General features: G+C 44.5%; 1 protein-coding gene across 1 annotated transcript in view; it reads right to left on the bottom strand.

The window, feature by feature from the left end:
- Positions 1–3,460: 3,460 nt before the first annotated feature.
- The window catches only part of LOC138968171 (uncharacterized), a 19,564-nt gene continuing 3,058 nt past the window's right edge, over positions 3,461–19,966 (bottom strand). Inside the window, exons 4-6 of the mRNA XM_070340728.1 lie at positions 12,115–12,198; positions 11,161–11,448; positions 3,461–4,272 (exon numbers count right to left, since the gene is read on the bottom strand). Coding sequence (XP_070196829.1) covers positions 3,941–4,272; positions 11,161–11,448; positions 12,115–12,198 — 704 coding nt within the window. The 3' untranslated portion in view covers positions 3,461–3,940. The remainder of the gene's footprint in view (positions 4,273–11,160; positions 11,449–12,114; positions 12,199–19,966) is intronic.

Here is a 19,966-nt window from a genome sequence, read left to right as displayed (position 1 = left end):
AAACACTGCATGCTTTCGCATCGTGTTTTGGGTAGGTCCCTGCCCGCACACAGCGCGGTAGCTAGAACGGGTCAAGCTGACACTGACCAATATTTCTGTGAAAACAGGAAGCGTGCTAGCTGTTACGAAGATTTGATTCCTTGATTAAACGAAGCAGTGAAATGATGGACTTATCAGACGACAGTTAGTTGAATATGATCTACTAAATGTTGTAGGAAGTAGTGCAAATTCGCTCGAACGAAACATTCAGCAGCCATTTTGCCGGCCTCATCGAAACATCCGACCACGCCATCGCTATTTTTAGAAACTCTATATAACAGTTAACGATAGTAATATCACTTGCGCGCACCATGCCGCCGTTTTGCGAAACCCTCGTTATCTGTTATTCATAGTTTTAGCAATAGCGCGCACAAACGCGCTATTGATATAACTCTAAATAACAGTTAACGATAGTTTCGAAACTCTATTTAACAGTTAACGATAGTTTCGAAACTCTATATAACAGATAACGATAGTTTCGAAACTCTATATAACAGTTAACGATAGTAATATCAATTTGGCGCACCATAAAAACATCGTATAAGTCACGATTTTAAGGCGATGTGAGGCATTCAAATCACCAAAATTTAACTTGGAGAATACATGGAATAACTTAGTTTTCTGGGTAGTTATTGAAGTGACTTATGAAAAGAAATGAAAAATATGTGAATACTAGAGGACATAGACTTCCGTTGCTATGGAATCTGGCTTAAACAGCGCCATATTGGATTTCTAGGAAACGGTTTTACAGCAACATCATACACCAGAAATGCTTAAGATTTGGCACAAATATTCATAAGACTTATCTACAATCATATAGAACGATTGTTTTAGAAAAGACTACAGTTGAATTTATATTAGTTTTTGAAATAAGGATTAATGAATATGCGGTTAGAAATTCATTAATCCTTATTACAAAAATTAATATAAATTCAATTATCAACTGTAGTCTTTAGTAAAAATATCGTTCTATATTGTTTCCATAGCAACGGCGATCTGTGTCCATTAATATTTAAAAAAGTTTCATTCATTGTTATAAGTCACTTTAATAACTACCAAGAAAACTAGGTTATTCCATGTATTCTCTAAGTTTAATTTTAGTGCCACATATCGCCTTAAGGCAACAAGCTGAGACAACCGACTGCAACAGCAAGACACTGTACACAGGGAAACGAAGACGGTGAGACGAACAGGCAGGCAGGCATACAGAGAGACAGACAGTGACCCACACACGTTTGTTTGTTTGCTTAACGCCCAGCCGACCACGAAGGGCCATATCAGGGCGGTGCTGCTTTTGACATATAACGTGCGCCTCACACAAGACAGAAGTCGCAGCACAGGCTTCATGTCTCACCCAGTCACATTATTCTGACACCGGACCAACCAGTCCTAGCACTAACCCCATAATGCCAGACGCCAGGCGGAGCAGCCACTAGATTGCCAATTTTAAAGTCTTAGGTATGACCCGGCCGGGGTTCGAACCCACGACCTCCCAATCACGGGGCGGACGCCTTACCACTAGGCCAACCGTGCCGGTACCCCACACACGTACATACACACGTACCGACACATGCACACACACATACAAATTCACAAACACACAATTACTCCGCCTAAACACACACACACACACACACACACACACACACACACACACACACACACACACACACACACATCATTGGGCACACCTTTGCAACAGTTTAATCAAAATTATTAATTCTAAGATATGTTCGACATTTGCCATCACAACAATAGCGTTATTTATTATTGTAGATCAGTTATACGTTCTTGTTGTGACTCTTGGTTTAAACAGTGTTCTATCTATATATATATACGACTAGAGTCTGTGTGTCTGTGTGTCTGTGTATCTGTCTGTGTATCTGTGCGCGATGCACGGCCAAAGTTCTCGATGGATCTGCTTCAAATTTGGTGGGCATATTCAGGTAGACCCGGGACACGACACAACCTGGTCGATATTTCAACACGTGCTCTCAGCGCGCAGCGCGGAACCGATTTTGGTTCCACCTCAGCTATTTTGGTTCCACCTCAGCTTACCCGGGCCCCCATACCGACACACCATAGCCGCTACACCACATCACAACGCCAAAGTTCTCGGTGGATCTTTTTCAAATTTGGACACCGTATTCAGCTACACCCCGGACACAATATCATCGATGAGATATTTCAACACGTGCTCTCAGCGCGCAGCGCTGAACTCATTTTCGTTTTTGTGTTCATTTCACCATTATAAGTAACTCTTCCTTATCTTCTCCAGTGTTTGGCGTTTATCTCCCTTCCTTCGTGTGGCTTTCCCGTTCAGTTGTAAGTTACTACACTGCGCTGTCCACTGCGCTGAGCGTCTTCGGCGTTCTGTTACTGTTACTATTTTTAGAAGGTCAACGCAGTGTACAGAACGTAAATTGGACCCGTAAATTATCCTCACTGTAAAAGTGCAAAGGTCGAATCAATTTATAGCCACGCGAAAAATACACTGTCATCTATCTCTCTATAGATACGGCTTCTCTGTGTTTTTGTGTGTGTGTGTGTCAGTGTGTGTGTCTCTATGTAAGCAACACCTGTGCATTGTTCAGTTCTGTTTGTGATGTGGTCTGGCGGCTTTTGTGTAATTTTATGTACTGGCCTTCCTTTCAGAAGCCATAACTTGCTCAGTCCTGTTTGAGTGGAGTTCGCCTCCAAAGGTGATTAACACGGTTACATTCCTCGACAAGGATGGGACTCGATATGGTCAGGAATGGCATTATGGCCACTGAATCATTTTCGTGCTGTTCCCATTCCACGAATCTGGGAGGGACCTAAGCTTGGCGGGTCCATTGTTCGGACCCGGCGAAGCCGGCGTACGGCTCTAAGTACTTCTTTCCGGCGAAGCCGGCTACCCGGCGAAGCGGGTATTCATTCTAGTTCAACAATACATAGATACATTATATAATGAGCATGTTTAGAATCAACAACAAGATATAAGCTGTAACTGTTCAAGCACATAAAATCTATATCCACAATGCATATATATATAAGCTACACACACACACACACACACACACACACACAGACGCACCCACGCACATATATTCACACACATACACACACACGCACAAAAGCACGCGCGTGCACACACACACACACACACACACACACACACACACACACACACACACACACACACACCACCCAATAAACAAGCTACCTATCACACAGATACACTATATAACGCAAACAATCAAAATAGTATTTACATTTATGCTTATGTCCACAGTTTAACAGTAATTGTATCGTTTGATTTTTTCTCGACAACAAGCTTATTTAAAACAACAACAACACTACGTTCATAACACAGGTTCAATGTTCACAAAATAAACACACAACAGGGCCGGATCCAGGGGGGGGGGGGGGGGGGGTCGAGGGGTTCTGTTGCCTGGAAAAACTCATGCCAAATATTCCCAGAATGCGCCAGATTGCAAATACTTTAATCTTGATTTCAAATTTTTTCGGGGGGGGGGGGGGGGCATGCCCCCGGACCCCCCTCAACTAATGTACCACTACCACAATTCGGAAACCCCTTCCTCACCCAACTTAGATCCGGCCCTGCACAATAATACAGTGTTGGCTTTGTTAGTTCATCAAATATAAGAATATTTCTTTTCTGACAATTTGCAGAGCACAACACTGAATTATTTTCTGGATTTTCACGGTTATTCATTTCGCACAGTGGAAAATGTTCCCAGTTTTTCTGACAATGTCCATACCACAACACTATACCACTGGTTCGATTTTTTTTTATACATTTTCCCCACAGCGAAAATATGTCGGTTTTTTGGTTGCAATTTGTTAAAGAAAAGTGTCATTTTACAAACTTTTGAGAATGTCTTAATTGAATCAAAGTTCACGTTTTCACATTCTCCCTGTTGCAGAATTGTTTGACATTCACCACCATATGACACACATCTCTCCACAGAGACGTCACATCCAGAATGACGACAGCGAGCAGAAACGCCCCTGCCACCGTCACGCCTACCCACCCCATCCCCTGGGCGGAGGGTCGGGGGTCGGGGGCGCTGGTCTTGCGCCGGACACTGGCAGAGAGGTTGTGCGTGGGGAGGGTCAGCTCGGCTTTTATCTTTTTTTCCTCCACCACAGATTCTTCCACCGTGGAAGGCGCCGTGGAGCTCCGACAGCTGCAGTCCAGGGGGCAGCTTTCGTTTTTGTACACACTCTCTGTGGGAATACAATATTAGACAGCTTAGTGATGTTCACATGGCAGACTTTGTACCAACTTTTCCCCAACTTTCAAACGATTTAAGTCGGCGCCAAGTCAATGTGCCAACGCTCAAACTAGTTTTAAGCGGCGATTCTCGCCAGACTTGAAGGCCAGTGCAGCTCTCGGAGCTACATCCTTACGCGATAAGAGCAGAATGGTTAGAGCTAATCAATCAGTAAGCGCGATAAGAAAAGTCTGCGCAAAATCTTCGCCAAGTCACGGCCGAGTCGAGCAGTGCTCAAGTGAGTTTTGGAGTCGCTGCTAAATCTAGCCTAAATCGTACCTAAATCGCTGGGGCCGTTCACATGGCAGACTTTTCGACTTGGCCTCGACGACTCTCAGACGACAAAAGTTGGGGAAAAGTTGGTTGCTGCCATGTGAACGGCACTTTATAGTGTGGTGAACAGCTTTCGTTTTTGTACACACTCTCTGTGGGAACACACAATAAGATAATTATAGTGTGAAGGGCACAACAGCAGTTTCATAAAGTTATAGTTATGGTGTGGTGGACAGCTTTCGTTCTGGTACACACTCTCTGTGGGAACACACAATAAGATAATTATAGTGTGAAGGGCACAACAGCAGTTTCATAAAGTTATAGTTATGGTGTGGTGGACAGCTTTCGTTCTGGTACACACTCTCTGTGGGAACACACAATAAGATAATTATAGTGTGAAGGGCACAACAGCAGTTTCATAAAGTTATAGTTATGGTGTGGTGGACAGCTTTCGTTCTGGTACACACTCTCTGTGGGAACACACAATACGATAATTATAGTGTGAAGGGCACAACAGCAGTTTCATAAAGTTATAGTTATGGTGTGGTGGACAGCTTTCGTTCTGGTACACACTCGATCTCTGTGGGAACACACAAGATAATTATAGTGTGAAGGGCACAACAGCAGTTTCATAAAGTTATAGTTATGGTGTGGTGGACAGCTTTCGTTCTGGTACACACTCGATCTCTGTGGGAACACACAAGATAATTATAGTGTGAAGGGCACAACAGCAGTTTCATAAAGTTATAGTTATGGTGTGGTAGACAGCTTTCGTTCTGGTACACACTCTCTCAGTGTGGGAACACAACATTAGACAAAGGACGATTTTCTGAAATAAGTCCGACGGGTTTGTATAGGTTTTTGAAGAGTGACCTTTTCTTGCAAAACCTCATACAAACATTGGGGGGCCAATCACTAGTGGCAGTTATAATATGTTGCCGTGTCGAGCTTTCGTTATCGTACACGGGTGATGCATGCTCGGTATCTTCGTGTTTCTGTAACTTTAACATGGATAAGAGGATCTGTTCCGTATGGAACGCCAAATACGCAATGTCCCCGCGGAAACTTCCGGCCGGAATTCCGCGCGGATTTTTGAGCTTTTCTCGTCGTTGATTGGTCAGAAATTCCGCCCGAACTTTTAATGTCCTCGCGCAATTCCGGCCGGAATTCAGCCCGTACTTTCGAGCTATACTCGTCTTTGATTGGTTAAAATGTCCGTGCGCAATTCCGCCCGGACTTTTATCGGGAACGCTCGTATGGGTTCGGCACTTTCCGCCCTGAGTTCAGTTTTAGATCGAGAAATTTAAAAAAGTTGAAACGGAAGAGAATCGGATCGAGGTTAAAATGTCCTCGCGCAATTCCGCCCGGACTTTTATCGCAAACGTTGGGCACTCGTTTTGCACGGACTTTTAGATAGAGACATCAAAACAGTGGGATTAGAAGAGAGTCGGATCAAAGAATCAACATTAATCGCGCGCGCGCGTGTGGGAGTGTGAACACAGCTATTTCATGGAAGCGGTTCTTGCAAACAGTACACACTTCAGAAAAGAGCTCATGAGTTGTTTCCCTTGATTCAAATAAAGGATTTTGACTGACTTTAGCACTGACCTTTTGAGCATCGGTTTGATTTGTCCACTATCCTTGTTTTCTGTGAGCGTGTATCAAAATCGCGTGCACACACACACACACCAGGCCCGGACTACCGGGGGGGGGGGGGGGGGGGTTATGGGGGTTGCGCAACCCCCCCCAGCCTAAACATGTACCTCACTTATTTAAAACATTTTTTATTATTGTTTATTTTATGCCGTTTCATGCAAGGAGCGACCATTTTCCTATCTCAGAATATGACCTACCCATCAGCCTCAGGGGGCGAAGGGCTCTGCCCCTTGACCCCGCCAGGGGGAACATCCCCCTAGACCACCACTGGCACCGCCTCTCCTCTTAGCCTAGTCCGGCCCTGCACTCACACACACACACACTTATAAACACACATACACACACACATAAACACACACACATACACACACACTCACACACACGCACGCACACACACGCATATCTGAAACGCTGCCTCATCCCCCACCTCACCCTCTCCCCAATTTGGAAAAAGAAAGAAATATAATTTGTAACAGTATTTTCTGACGCCCGAGCAGATATTCTCGGAACAGTGTTGTTCTTTGTGACCTTGGTCTTAACGGAAAAATCTAGCAGTCTGATGAGTAACGAATGGCGCATGAAATGAGTCATTTGTGTCGTTTTACATCTCTTTCCAGTTCTACTTTGAAAGGATGCCGCACATGTATAACAACTGTCCTTCTTTTGCGCTCTTTTAAGTCAAAAAAGGTCTGACAAGGCCTTTTTGTCGAATGACAAATATACATACCTTTACTTGAATAAAATCCCATACCAGCCAAAAATAAACCAGAAAATACATCTCTGACAACAAAAACAACAACAACAAGGAAGCAGGACAGTTGCTGATTTCAGTAGGTATCTAAAGAAGTAGATGCCCATATAGCGAGCAAAATTGCGTACAGATCTGTCTAAAATCTGTATTTTTCTGTTTAATTTCACATTCTGCCTGTAAGAAATTGTCTTTTTCAAGCACATATGAAAATGGGTCTTGGCAATGATCGCATTCACATCTTGCACCATAAACAGCGCAACATCCATTGCTATTTGTAATCCTGCGTTTTGAAGAATTTGAGTGATCGCCCTTGATTTCAAAGCAATTACATATGAGTGTCCGGTAAATTCCCTTTCCATGTTTTTAGTGAGTAGAGAATAGCTCGAAAGTCCGGGCGGAATACCGGGCGGAATTCCGGCCGGAATTGCGCGAGGACAATAAAAGTTCGGCCGGAATTTTTGACCAATCAACGACGAGAAAAGCTCAAAAGTCCGCGCGGACGGAATTCCGCGGGGACATTGCGTATCTGGCGTTCCATAGTTCCGTGGGTTCTTGGTCTTGTGCTTGCGTGTACACACGAAGAGAGATAAGGCACTAGAAGATGTGCACATTATATACGTTGACCTGAGAAAAATCTCAACCCTTCACCAACCATGTGTAGCCGGGATTCGAACACCGAACCTCATACATCGAATGCCGACGTATTAACCACTAGACTATTGCGCCTGTCATGGCATGGCATGGCATTGAACAACGCGTCGTTATGGTAGAAACATCTGCGAAAGGAAAAAGAACCTAAACCAAGGGAATAAAAGAACAAGACAAAAAGGAAGACAGAAAAAAGAAAAGACAGGCAGGCAGGGTGGCAAGGCAGACAGAAAAGTGCAGTTCACAGCCCAACCGGAAACTAGCAAGATCACAAACTGCTAGGCGACCATAGCCCTTGATTTGTATTTGACGGTTAACCGATCTAATCTTTCAAATAAAGATTTCTTTCGATTGTATTGATTGTTAAAATGTGGCTTGAATTCAGAGCACCAGTGCCCCTTCTCGAGAAGGGGAAGATGTTTAGATGGCAATACAGACAAACATACGACACGACTGTACGAGAGAAGCTTAAAGGTTCATTCTTTCCCGTGTAGACTATCTAGTAAATCTGAATCGGTCTGTCCAGCCGGCTTTTCAATACAATAAGAACATCCCGCCTCTTGGACACATACCACCACAAGGCTGATTCCTTAGCGCGGTGTGGTGGTTTGAGTGCCTCGATGACCCGGAGAGCTATGCCAGCGGGAGTGTAAACTCCTGGTAGGGCCACCCAAGCTGGACAGGTCAAAGTGTAGAGGTCAGACTAATTCAGCCACCTCTCCCCGAGGCTAATGGGGTATGAGAAGGATCACTCAGACAAAAAAAAAAACAAGGACAGGGGACGTTCTGCAGCCATGGACAGCAAGTCTCCTACGACAAGGAAAAGTCGGAGAAGAAACCACTGCTGAAGACGGATGCGCTGGGCCAAAGTGCGCGTAACGACAGTGCAACGCATTTCACTCCCATGATGGACAACGACGATTCAACACGTGATGGTGCTCTACCTGTGGAGTCCCCCCGGGCTGGTAGAGTGCCGGGCCCTATGCCTCAAAGGGGCCCAACCCAAGCTACCGGAGGTCACCCCGTCCCGCCGCGAGGAGCCAGCTACGGATTGATGTAGCCTGTATCCAAGCCAGATCTGGGCGGAGGCGACCACGGTGCAAGGGAAGCTCTATGGCAGTCTGGATGACCTACAGCGCACGGCAACATTTGCGCGGAGAACCGGCGTTTCCATCTGAGTGATCGACAAGAAGAAGAAGAAGAAGAACACATACCAAAAATATAGGCCTACAGCCTGACTGCTTCAAGTGCAGAGTTGAACATTTTCTTCGAAGTAATGTTAATCTACGAAATGTGTGTATTCGCCACACAAAAAAACACAACTCTGCACAGAAAGCTCGCAAGTTGTAGAGTTTTGGTATGTGTATGAGTAGCAGCATGCTCTTATTCAATGGGAAAGCCTGTACAGATCTGCGGTCGTGTATTTGCTCTTTTACACGGGAAAAAGTGTTGGAGCCAAAATGAATTAAAATAAAAACATGTCGCGTGAAGCGATATCAACACATTCAGCCAATATTTCGGCCTGAAACAAAACGATAAACACTGAAAACCAGTCAATACCCGGCGAGACTACATGTCATGTAGTAAGGCTTGGCTAGCCGAAGACCGAGACTGGGAGTCACGCTCGTCTCCGCGAAGACCTGCCAACGTTGTACCTAAATAACCTGTTTTTCTTCATTCTGAGCACGTTTTCAAAATAAACATGACATATCTGTACATTTTTGGATTCAGGAATAGACAGAGAATACAATGCGATTATTTTAAAATCTGTTTGTGAAAATGTGATTTTAATGCCGAATTAAATAAAAACTAATTAAGTTTACGTTTAAGCTTCCAAGCTGAAATGCACTCCCATAGTCCGGACTGAGTTGTAAAATGAAGTCGTCACAGTGCCGCCTCAACTGTATGACTTCATTAGAGACATTTATGAAATAAAAAAGGAAAAACAATTCTTGGGATATTATCTGGAAGAATTTGAATGAAAAGTTTCACGAAGATCTGCAGAATAATTTTCACACACACACACACACACACACACACACACACCACAACCATCGTCTCGATTCCAAGTCGATCCGAAAACATTTAGTCAAAACTTGACTGTACGCGTATTACCTGTTTTATGCACATGAACTTGGGACCAGCTTCTTTACCACTGTGACATCTACCCCATATATCGTTCAAACTCCACCTTTTGAAAGTCATTATAAGCCGATCGAATAAATGGGCGATTTGAGCCATTCACTGATCCAAGGGTGAAAATAGCCCCTTTTCATTTCAAAGACATTTGCCGGGATTGGTTCTTTCCTGAGGCGGCATGGGAGAGGCGTCTCATGGAACAACAGGGCGTGACTAACGCCGTGATGTACTTCCGGTTTGGCAGTGAAGAGGTTTCTGATCGATATTGGTGAGAAAAGTATTGATAAAGTGCATAAAATGTGCTTCATTCGATCAGTGCAGGCGGCCAAAAAAACGTAAGAGGACTCTTCACGACGCACATTGTGCGCAGTCAATACGACTGCGGACCGTATACTCTTTGAGAGTATGCGTGGATGTCTTTGTGATACCCTTGCATATTCATCAAGTGGTAAGTGTCTCTCAACGAAGAACAGAACTTGAGAAGGTAAGTGTTCACGGCACTGAGAAACACTTATTTTCCCTGACGTCAATCTTTTCTCTGCAGATTTGTAGAGAAAATCTGCACATGTGCACGTACTATCCGTGAGCAAACCGCGGTGCCAACCAACTTCCCCCCTCCCCCCCCCCCCCCCGCCCCCTCCCTTCTTCGCCCCCACCGTCTCTGTCTTAGTTTAATTCAGTATGTCCAGGTTTGTCGCGTAAGGTAGCCTCATGTTCAAAATAGCCATTCGAACTGCGCCGGGTGGCATCAAAGCTTTGGCCCTGGGTCAGGTATTTAAAAACATGGGTAGATACCGTAACTTCCTTGCGCGCCAACTGGCCTGTTGTCCGTGGAGGCAGGTGAGCTACACAACTAGCAACCCTCGACCAATACGCCGCTTTCAGCTTTAAAATAATTATGTTAGGTCATTTAGAATGAGCTACACTGTGACTTAATTGTATTAAACGAGCAAGCAAACAACCAACCAACCAATAAAGCAACCATCATGCTCCGCGATGGGCTCACTGACATGTTAATGAGCTTTAGCAAACCGCAATGCCAAATAACCAACCAAATAAGTTATCCTGAGCAGACCCAACAAACGCTCACGCACATGATAATGCTGAGCGTGAGCACACCGTGGTGCCAACCAACCAACAAAACTGATCATCATGGGAAGGTCCAACATAGGCCTAGGCTCACGCACGTGTTAATGAGCTAGGGCAAACCGCGGTGCCAACCAACCAACAAAATCATCATTGGAAGGTCCGACATTGGCTCACGCACATGTGCACGTAGCACGTAATGATTGTGAGCAAACCGCGGTGCCAACCAACCAACCAACCAACCAACCAGCCAACCAGCCCAGCAAACAAACAGTCGCGGCCACCTACGGTAGAGGCAGGTGCGGAACCATTGCGAAATGTTGTAGTCGGTCGCGTTGACAATGTTGTACAGCACGTCTGGCATAGAGGGAGCAAGCAGCAACACGCAGCGCTCTGATTTGTCCAGCAGGTCTTCAAAATACTGGGCAAACCAGCAGCCGACGGGCAGCGCCGTGTCGAAATGAATATTGTCGCACGCAAGCCTGCAATTCTTCCTCGTCCTGGCGTCGTTTCCGGGCTTGTAAGACACCGGTGTGGAATTTGCCGTGGACTCGTCGACGGCGTCTGGCAAAGAGTCTGTAGAAACAAAGATAGGCAGATAGCGGAAAGTTAGACAGACAGACACAGACAGACACACACACTCACACACACACACACACACACACACACACACACACGCACAACCGTACACACACACACGCGCACGCACGCACACAAGTACACACACACACACACACACACAACACACGTAAGGGCAGAACAGACCGTCTGACAGGCTGTGACACACAGACAGGCATACGCACTCACTTGCACAATTACGACCACACACACACACACACACATACCTAAAGTGTGGATGGTTACCTAAGAGGCGGCACTGGGTGTAGTGCCTTTCTAGTGCACTTGCACTACAACAGCACTGGGTGCAGTACTCGCTCCGGCATCGAAGAATTTTGCACTAAAAAATGCACAAAATTTGACCTATTTCGTCGCCTATAGAGGACGGAAAGAATGTCATTTTGAACATTGTTATGACATTCTTTCCGTCAAAAAAGTCAATTTAACGGTGTTAAATGAAGCGACCATCCACACAATTAGGTTGCCATCCAGAGTTTAGGTTGCCATCCACGTGTGGATGGTTGCCTTATGGTGATTTAGGCAACCAAACCTGTGGAAACGGGGGTACACACACACACACACACACACACACACACACACACACACACACCGACGGGCACTAACCATAGATGGGATAGTTGTAGGCAGCAATGTCAACGTCAAAAGGATCCTTCGTAGTATTGTACGGTCTCAGACGGCACCCCTCTCCTTCATAGACACATCGGGAAAAAACAAAAAAACAAAGAAATTATCTTCTTCTTCTTCTTCTGCGTTCGTGGGCTGAAACTCCCACGTACACTCGTGTTTTTGCACGAATGTAATTTTACGTGTATGACCGTTTTTACCCCGCCATTTATAGGCACCCATACGCCGATTTCGGAGGAAGCATGCTGGGTATTTTTGTGTTTCTGTAACCCACCGAACTCTGACATGGATTACAGGATCTTTTCCGTGCGCACTTGGTCTTGTGCTTGCGTGTACACACGAAGGGGGATAAGCCACTCGCAGGTCTGTACATAAGTTGACCTGGGAGATCAGAAAAATCTCCACACTTAACCCACCAGGCGGCCGCGGCCGGGATTCGAACCCTCGACCTTCCGATTAAGAGGCCGACGTCTTACCACCCCGCCACAGCGCCCGTCAAAAGAAATTATCATTAGCAGGTTCGAGATGGGATGACGCACATGGTAATGATCAAAGCGCAATTCCTTGCGTTTCGCGCGCTATGAGAGTCACAATACTGAGCTTCATCGGCTTTGCATCGAGCAACAACAGGCTCTATTCCACGTGCTGTGTGAGCGAAATTAAATGTCCCGTATTTGTGCTGCTGAAGTGGTTGTACGCATAGGGCCTGACCTATATGCCACCAAACAGAAACAACGAAACCTGGACTCACCTCATACAATTAGCTTGACATAATGAATTCAGATGGGACGTTTCGACTTAATATAAGTATGAAATACACGACGGCCCTGTTTGTTAAGAGGAATCCTGTTTGCATTGTTTTAGTTTTGGTCACTTACTTCTCCTTCTTCTTCTTCTTCTTCCGTAGAGGACTGGGTTCTTGCGAACGTCTCAGAGTCCTTACTATCAGTCGTTCGTTATTGAATTTCTTATTAACTCTTTCATTATTGATCTGTAGTCAAATCGACATGGCCCCGACTGAAAGGAGCTGCCCAGAACCGGGTGCGTTGGCGAGGAGTTGTTGCGGCCCTATGCTCCACAGGGAGTCTACAGGAATAAGTCAAGTAAGTCAAGTCAAATCGATAACTTTCAATAACAGGGAAAAGGGGTTCAGGATTTGCAAAGAGATTGCAACTGCCAATGAGCTTCTCTGCCGACAAAAGAGAATGTCAGGGCTATTGGTTTTGTCAAATTGTATTGATGTTATTTATGAACCGGGAAAAGTCTACCTTCATGATGTCTTTCGAATGGACACAGGCCCATTTTTATCACTGTGCCCGATACACATTTGATAAGGTTGAAAGAGACAAACACGAGATACAATAATATACTTATGTATTTACGAGGATAATGGTTTGAGCATAGGTCCCTGGTTTGAGCAAATATAGAACTTGCTTTTTACAACAAATCGCCCTAACCCTAAAGAGGAACGTAGGCCTACGTTACGCATGGTTACTAAAATGTACGCAGAAGCAAACAAAAAAAATGTCTCAAACAATGAAAAGTTTGCATTAATCTTTAAGTACGAGCAAACAAAGACAAGGAGCGAGGGGAATTACAAGCAAACACAATTAGCAAACATTTAAGCAGAAACAAAAGAGCGGAAGCAATCAGCTTGTACTGGAGCATCGCCGCGTTTCAATAGAAAGCAATCAGAGGAGTAAACATCACTGATCTGAGAAATTTGCCACACTGAAATGATAAGACCACGCAGGGCTAAATGCTATAGGCGGTGAGATAGCTCAATCGGTAGCGGCGCTGGCTGTTCGACCCCCCACGTTCGACGAGGAATTTATTTTCCAGAGTCAACTTTTCACAGACTCTCCTCGGTGTGCGAACATCCCCGTGTGAACGCATGCGCACGATACAGATCCCAAGTCCACAGCGAAAGTCTCAGGGCTTGGAAACAATAAAACATGCAGGAAAAGGGGGGAAATTGGTAGCGCCGTACTGTATGGCAGCTATAGCTTTCCCGAGTTAGAAAGCAGCCCTAATGTCCATGAGGGTAACCTCACAGGACGACTGATATTATACCAATACCAATTTATTCAAAAGTAATGACACATATCTTTCCAAGACCTGTAGCAGAATTGATTTGCTGAACAATATTTGACAATATTGCTATTTCATATGTTACGTGGATTTCCATTGGTCAATTGGGCAAAACTGAGCTCAGTGCAAAAGTGATATCGACGACATTTCCGTCGATATCAGTTTTGATATCGACGACCTCTTTATTGCTTCCCCACTTCAAAAACAAAAACACCTAAATTTAAAAACAAACAAATATATATGAAAATGTAATTATCCCAGAATTTAGTTGAGCAAGTGACTAAAGACTTTTTGAAAGGAAAGACATTTTAAAATACTGAAAAGTACAAGAAAAGAGTGAACAAAAAGAAATAATAATCAGAGGGAGGGATATGGAACAGCCAAAACTGAGACAAATACTTTTGTAATTTCTTTACAGTAAATACAAAATGTCCAGAGAATTAGCAATATATCTAACATTGACAGACTGTGTGATGATATCTTCTGCTTTTGGTCTGTTTCGACAGTCTCAACAGACCATAGCAGAAGATATCATCACACAGTCCGTCAATATTGGGTAATGAACTACACAGAGGTCAAAAATCAAAAGCTAAAAGGCACACTTCTTCTCGTGTAAACAGTTGCTCCCTTCATGCAATAACACGGGATACGGCCATCCCTCCACATGGACACATACCAACAGTCAACACACTGACTACTTGCCTGTGTGATTATTTTTGTAATCAATTAATTATATCTTTTAAAAAAAAAGTGGCTTTTACAGAATTAATTAATGAAAAATGTGACCCTCCACCACGAAATGAGTCGCATGTCACCTCGCGCGGTTCTGCGTTAGGCTTAATATAAGTCCGGGGAGTGTCTGGTAACAGTGTGAGGGTCACCTTAGTCACAGGCTTATAACTCAAACAGTTTTCGCTCTTTTCTGAAACGGTTTTCACCACTGGATAGAGCATACAAAACTCTTTGGGAAAATGTAAAAATATGAAAATCATGTGTAACCGAGTGCTGAAACACTGCGATCACCTCGGGAGGCGAAGTGCAATCAAACAGGATTGAAAATGTTAGGGCTAATTTCTTAGCCCTATAAAAACTGTTATGCAAACCCGAAGGTTTCCATGAACATACAGACAATCGGAAACCACCAGACCCCATCACAAACAGAATTCCATAACTCACCGGTGTTGACTTTAAAGGCCAACAACTCGGGTGCAGAGTCTGCTGTGAAAAGAGCGGTAGCCTCCCCTGTCACAATCGCCCCCGTTTGAATTAACTTCGTCCCGAAGTTCCGAACCGGGGGACCACTGTCCATCCCAGGTTCGCCGAATGGGAACAGCACGAAAATGTTCAGTGGTCATATCATGCCATTACCTGAACATATCATGCCGAGTCCCATCCCTGCTCGCAAGCGCCAGATGTAACCGAGTGCCGAAACACTACGATCACCTCGGGAGGCGAAGTGCAATCAAACAGGATTGAAAATGTTAGGGCTAATTTCTTAGCCCTATAAAAACTGTTATGCAAACCCGAAGGTTTCCATGAACATACAGACAATCGGAAACCACCAGACCCCATCACAAACAGAATTCCACAACTCACCGGTGTTGACTTTAAAGGCCAACAACTCGGGTGCAGAGTCTGCTGTGAAAGGAGCGGTAGCCTCCCCTGTCACACATGTGTCGCCAAGTGCTAAACTGGCTACTAATTCGTTATAATGTTTTTATGTCATTCCTGTCTTGTGTAAGTTTTGCCCATCGCTTTATGTTTTGTGTAATGTCATTATCTGTTCTAAGTTAAATTTTGATATGCTCCGACACCTGGAGGTCGTAAACTCGCTCAGTCGGCTGTGTCCACTAGGGAACATAATATGTTTTCCTTTGACGTCAAGCCGCCCTCGCAGAGAGAGACGCCGGGGTACCTTGGGCCCCAGGTGGTCGTTATGCAATGTGCCGCCAGCCTGTCTGGGTATCGTTGGACTCGGCGTTTTGTCAAGTGGGTGTCATTTCTTTTGACAGGGTAGATCATAGAAGATGCCAGGTGGCTTGGAGTTTTAGTCTCTAACCCCCCCCCCCCCTTTCCTTGTCTTTACTGACCAATGTCAATGAGAAGTGATGTCAGTTTTGTTAGCTAACTCTTGATTGGTGGCTTTTGACGCCACCCATCCCCATGTACATGATAGCATTTGAGATTTTGGGAGAGAACTGAGAACTATCTCGGAGAGAGAGGACGTACTTGTTTTTGTACTTTGTTATCATGGAGACATACTGATGTAAATTGTATTGTACTATAATTGGTGTAGACTCCCGGCCTTTGGGCTGGGAGCTGGGTTGGTGAGGAGAAGAGAAGAATAGAAAATAAAGAGAAATGTGAATCGACAGACATGGTTTTCCAGAGTTTCATGTTGCATCAAGTGATTCGTCGGTCTGTGCCAGTGAACTCTTGTCTATCATTCTCTACATGTGAGTGAAAGTCCATTACGAGAGCAAGTGATGTTCGTTCAGCGCAAGACACTAAAGAGGCACCCACATGGTGTACTCCTGAACTTCGGGGTTTACTTCTACTAGGTGACTACATTCACCCAACTACTACATCAAGGGTCAACAATCAATATTATCCACATCCTTCCACCCCATCACACATGCAAAGGTGACATGCGACTCATTCCGTGGTGGAGGGTCACACATGCAAAGGTGACATGCGACTCATTCCGTGGTGGAGGGTCACACATGCAAAGGTGACATGCGACTCATTCCGTGGTGGAGGGTCACACATGCAAAGGTGACATGCGACTCATTCCGTGGTGGAGGGTCACACATGCAAAGGTGACATGCGACTCATTCCGTGGTGGAGGGTCACGCATGCAAAGGTGACATGCGACTCATTCCGTGGTGGAGGGTCACACATGTCCCCTGTGCACAGATCGAGAGCACACAGCCTGTTCATTTTTGGTATTCAACCAAGTGGAGGATGGTATTATCATATGTAAGCCTGTCCAGACAGATCTGCGATGGCGAGCCGAACTGTTGACACGAGAAGGCGTGTGCCTTTAATCTTGTTCTTCCGTCTAGCTTTCGTTTTCTTTTCTTTATTTGGTGTTTAACGTCGTTTTCAACCACGAAGGTTATATCGCGACGGGGAAAGATGGGATAGAGCCTCTTGTTAACTGTTTCTTGTTCACAAAAGCACTAATCAAACAATTGCTCCAGGGGCTTGCAACGTAGTACAATATATTACCTTACTGGGAGAATGCAAGTTTCCAGTACAAAGGACTTAACATTTCTTACATACTGCTTGACTAAAATCTTTACAAACATTGACTATATTCTATACAAGAAACACTTAACAAGGGTAAAAGGAGAAACAGAATCCGTTAGTCGCCTCTTACGACATGCTGGGGAGCATGGGGTAAATTCTTCCCCCTAAAATATAACTCGCGGGGGGTTAGCTTTCGTTCATCCGAGGCGCATTTTCCATAATTATTCTCTCAAGAGTGCACTAAAATCTTACCTCTAAAGATTAGCTTATGCGTGTAATTATATTATTTTTCGTGAGGGTACGTTTTTCTCATCAGTGTTGATTTCTCGTGAAAGGGAACGATAAATGTAGCATGATCTTTTTTGTTGTCACCTTTTCGGGTACCAGCTAGAAGAGGTGGCGATCGATAGAGAGAGAGAGAGAGAGAGAGAGAGAGAGGGGAGAGAGAGGGGAGAGGGGGAAAGAGAGATAGAGAGAGACGGGGGGAAGAGAGATAGAGAGAGAAGGGGGGGGGGGGGGGGGGCAGAAAAAAGAGAGAGAGAGAAAGAAGGGGGAGAGAGAGAGATATAGAGGGGGAGGGACGTAAGACGTAAGACATTTTATTGATTAAACACACAAGGTTCATTTCAACGGGGTGTGGGGAGGGGGGGGGGGTCAGTAATACATGCCGTGTGTTTGTTTTTATGGACAATCAACCGGTTTTATCTCTTTCTCCCTAACATATACTCACACGAACGCACGCACGCTCTCTCTCTCTCACTCTCTCTCTTAAACCTAAAGACATATCCAGCGCATGAATTAACAATATGGGTAGGTGCAACGACAAACAAGTTTACAGTGCTAACATACATTATCGGCTTTCAATCATGCTCTATCGTTCCACGGCACAAACTCTCTCTCTCTCTCTTTCTCTTTCTCTTTCTCTTTCTCCTCTCTCTCTCTCTCTCTCTCTCTCTCTCTCTCTCTCTCTCCCTCATTCATGTGTACCCCCCCATTGAAAGGGGCTGTAGGCCCATATTCAATTAAACTGTGTCAGTGTCAGTGTCTGTCAGTGTCTCTCTCTCCCTCTCTCCCTCTCTCTCTTTCTAACATACAAACATTTCCAGCGCAAAAATCAACAATTTGAATAGGTACAACAACAACACAAGTGTACAACACCAGCATACATTATTTGCAATCAAACCTGCTCTAACATTCCACGGCACAAACTATGTATAACACATCGCTGTCTCGTTCACCTGTTCCACATTGGGTAACTAGTCCAAAAAACTTTTCCTTTTTTTGAAAAACACGATATAAGAATCTGGCCACATGCACCACTGAATCCCCTTTATCTACAGACATAACACGTATAATACTGTTCGCATCTTCACTCTGGTTTTTTTCTCTTAATATTTTGACATCAAGTCTATAATCACAATATCCTTTGCATACAAACAATACATGTTTCTCGTCTTCCACGTCCTCTCTGCATACAGGGCAAATCAAAAGGCCCGGTACAACGTCAGTTCGATAGAGGCATTTGTGAGTGTTTATGGGTGAAATACCAAATCGAAATTGTATGTATGCATCTCGAAAACAGCGGAGCTGAATATGGTCTATGTACACTTCAGCGCGAATTTCTTGTTTAAAGAGCGAATAAAATTCAAATCGCTCCGAGTTCATGATGCTGTCGTGCCAGTCTTGCTGGAAGCAATCAACCAGTCGTTGTCTGAATACTGCTATAAATCGATTCAAATCGCCTACACCTTGTTGCAGCCAGACATCTCCAAAGCCGTACATGCATAACTCTTCTTTCAAATAATGAGACCATGTTTTCTTGCCATAACCCTGTAAATGTTTCATCATGTCATATGCTTTCCTTGGGAGTCTTTCGCTTGGCAAATGTAACACTCTCAGCCAATACTTAATACAGCGAACCGACGAAGTGACATAAAGTGGGTAGCGGCCTAAGTCACCATATACCATCTTGTTTGGTGTTTGTCGTCCTACACACAAAAACTTCTTGCATGCAAACAAATGGGCTTTCTCAAGAGCTTCAAACCTTTGGAATCCCCATAGCTCAGATCCATACATTAAGATCGGGAGGACCTGTGCGTCAATTATTTTTAAAAATACGCTTCTAGGTATGTTGCTTAGCCTCCACAAACATCTTAGGATTTGGCCAGTCCTTATCTTTGCCTTTGAGGCCAGATCGCTGACCATTTGCGTCAATGACAATTTTGTGGTGAAATTTAGCCCCAAGTACTTGTAACTGTTCACAACCTCTATGTCCTCGTTTCCGTACTTCCAGGCTTCATTTGCTGCCAAAAATCCTCCTTTTCTAAAAACGATTACCTTTGTCTTATTCAGGTTGACTGTCATGGAAAACTTATCCGTAAACTGTTTTAACACATCAATCTGTTTCTGTAACCCGGCTGCGCTATAGGATATCAAGAGTACATCGTCGGCAAACAGCAATATGAGAATCTGCATCACGTCAGGTGTT

The sequence above is a fragment of the Littorina saxatilis genome, linkage group LG6, assembly GCF_037325665.1.
Source record: "Littorina saxatilis isolate snail1 linkage group LG6, US_GU_Lsax_2.0, whole genome shotgun sequence".
Classification (NCBI taxonomy): domain Eukaryota; kingdom Metazoa; phylum Mollusca; class Gastropoda; order Littorinimorpha; family Littorinidae; genus Littorina; species Littorina saxatilis.
This window is presented reverse-complemented; position numbering and strand designations above follow the sequence as displayed.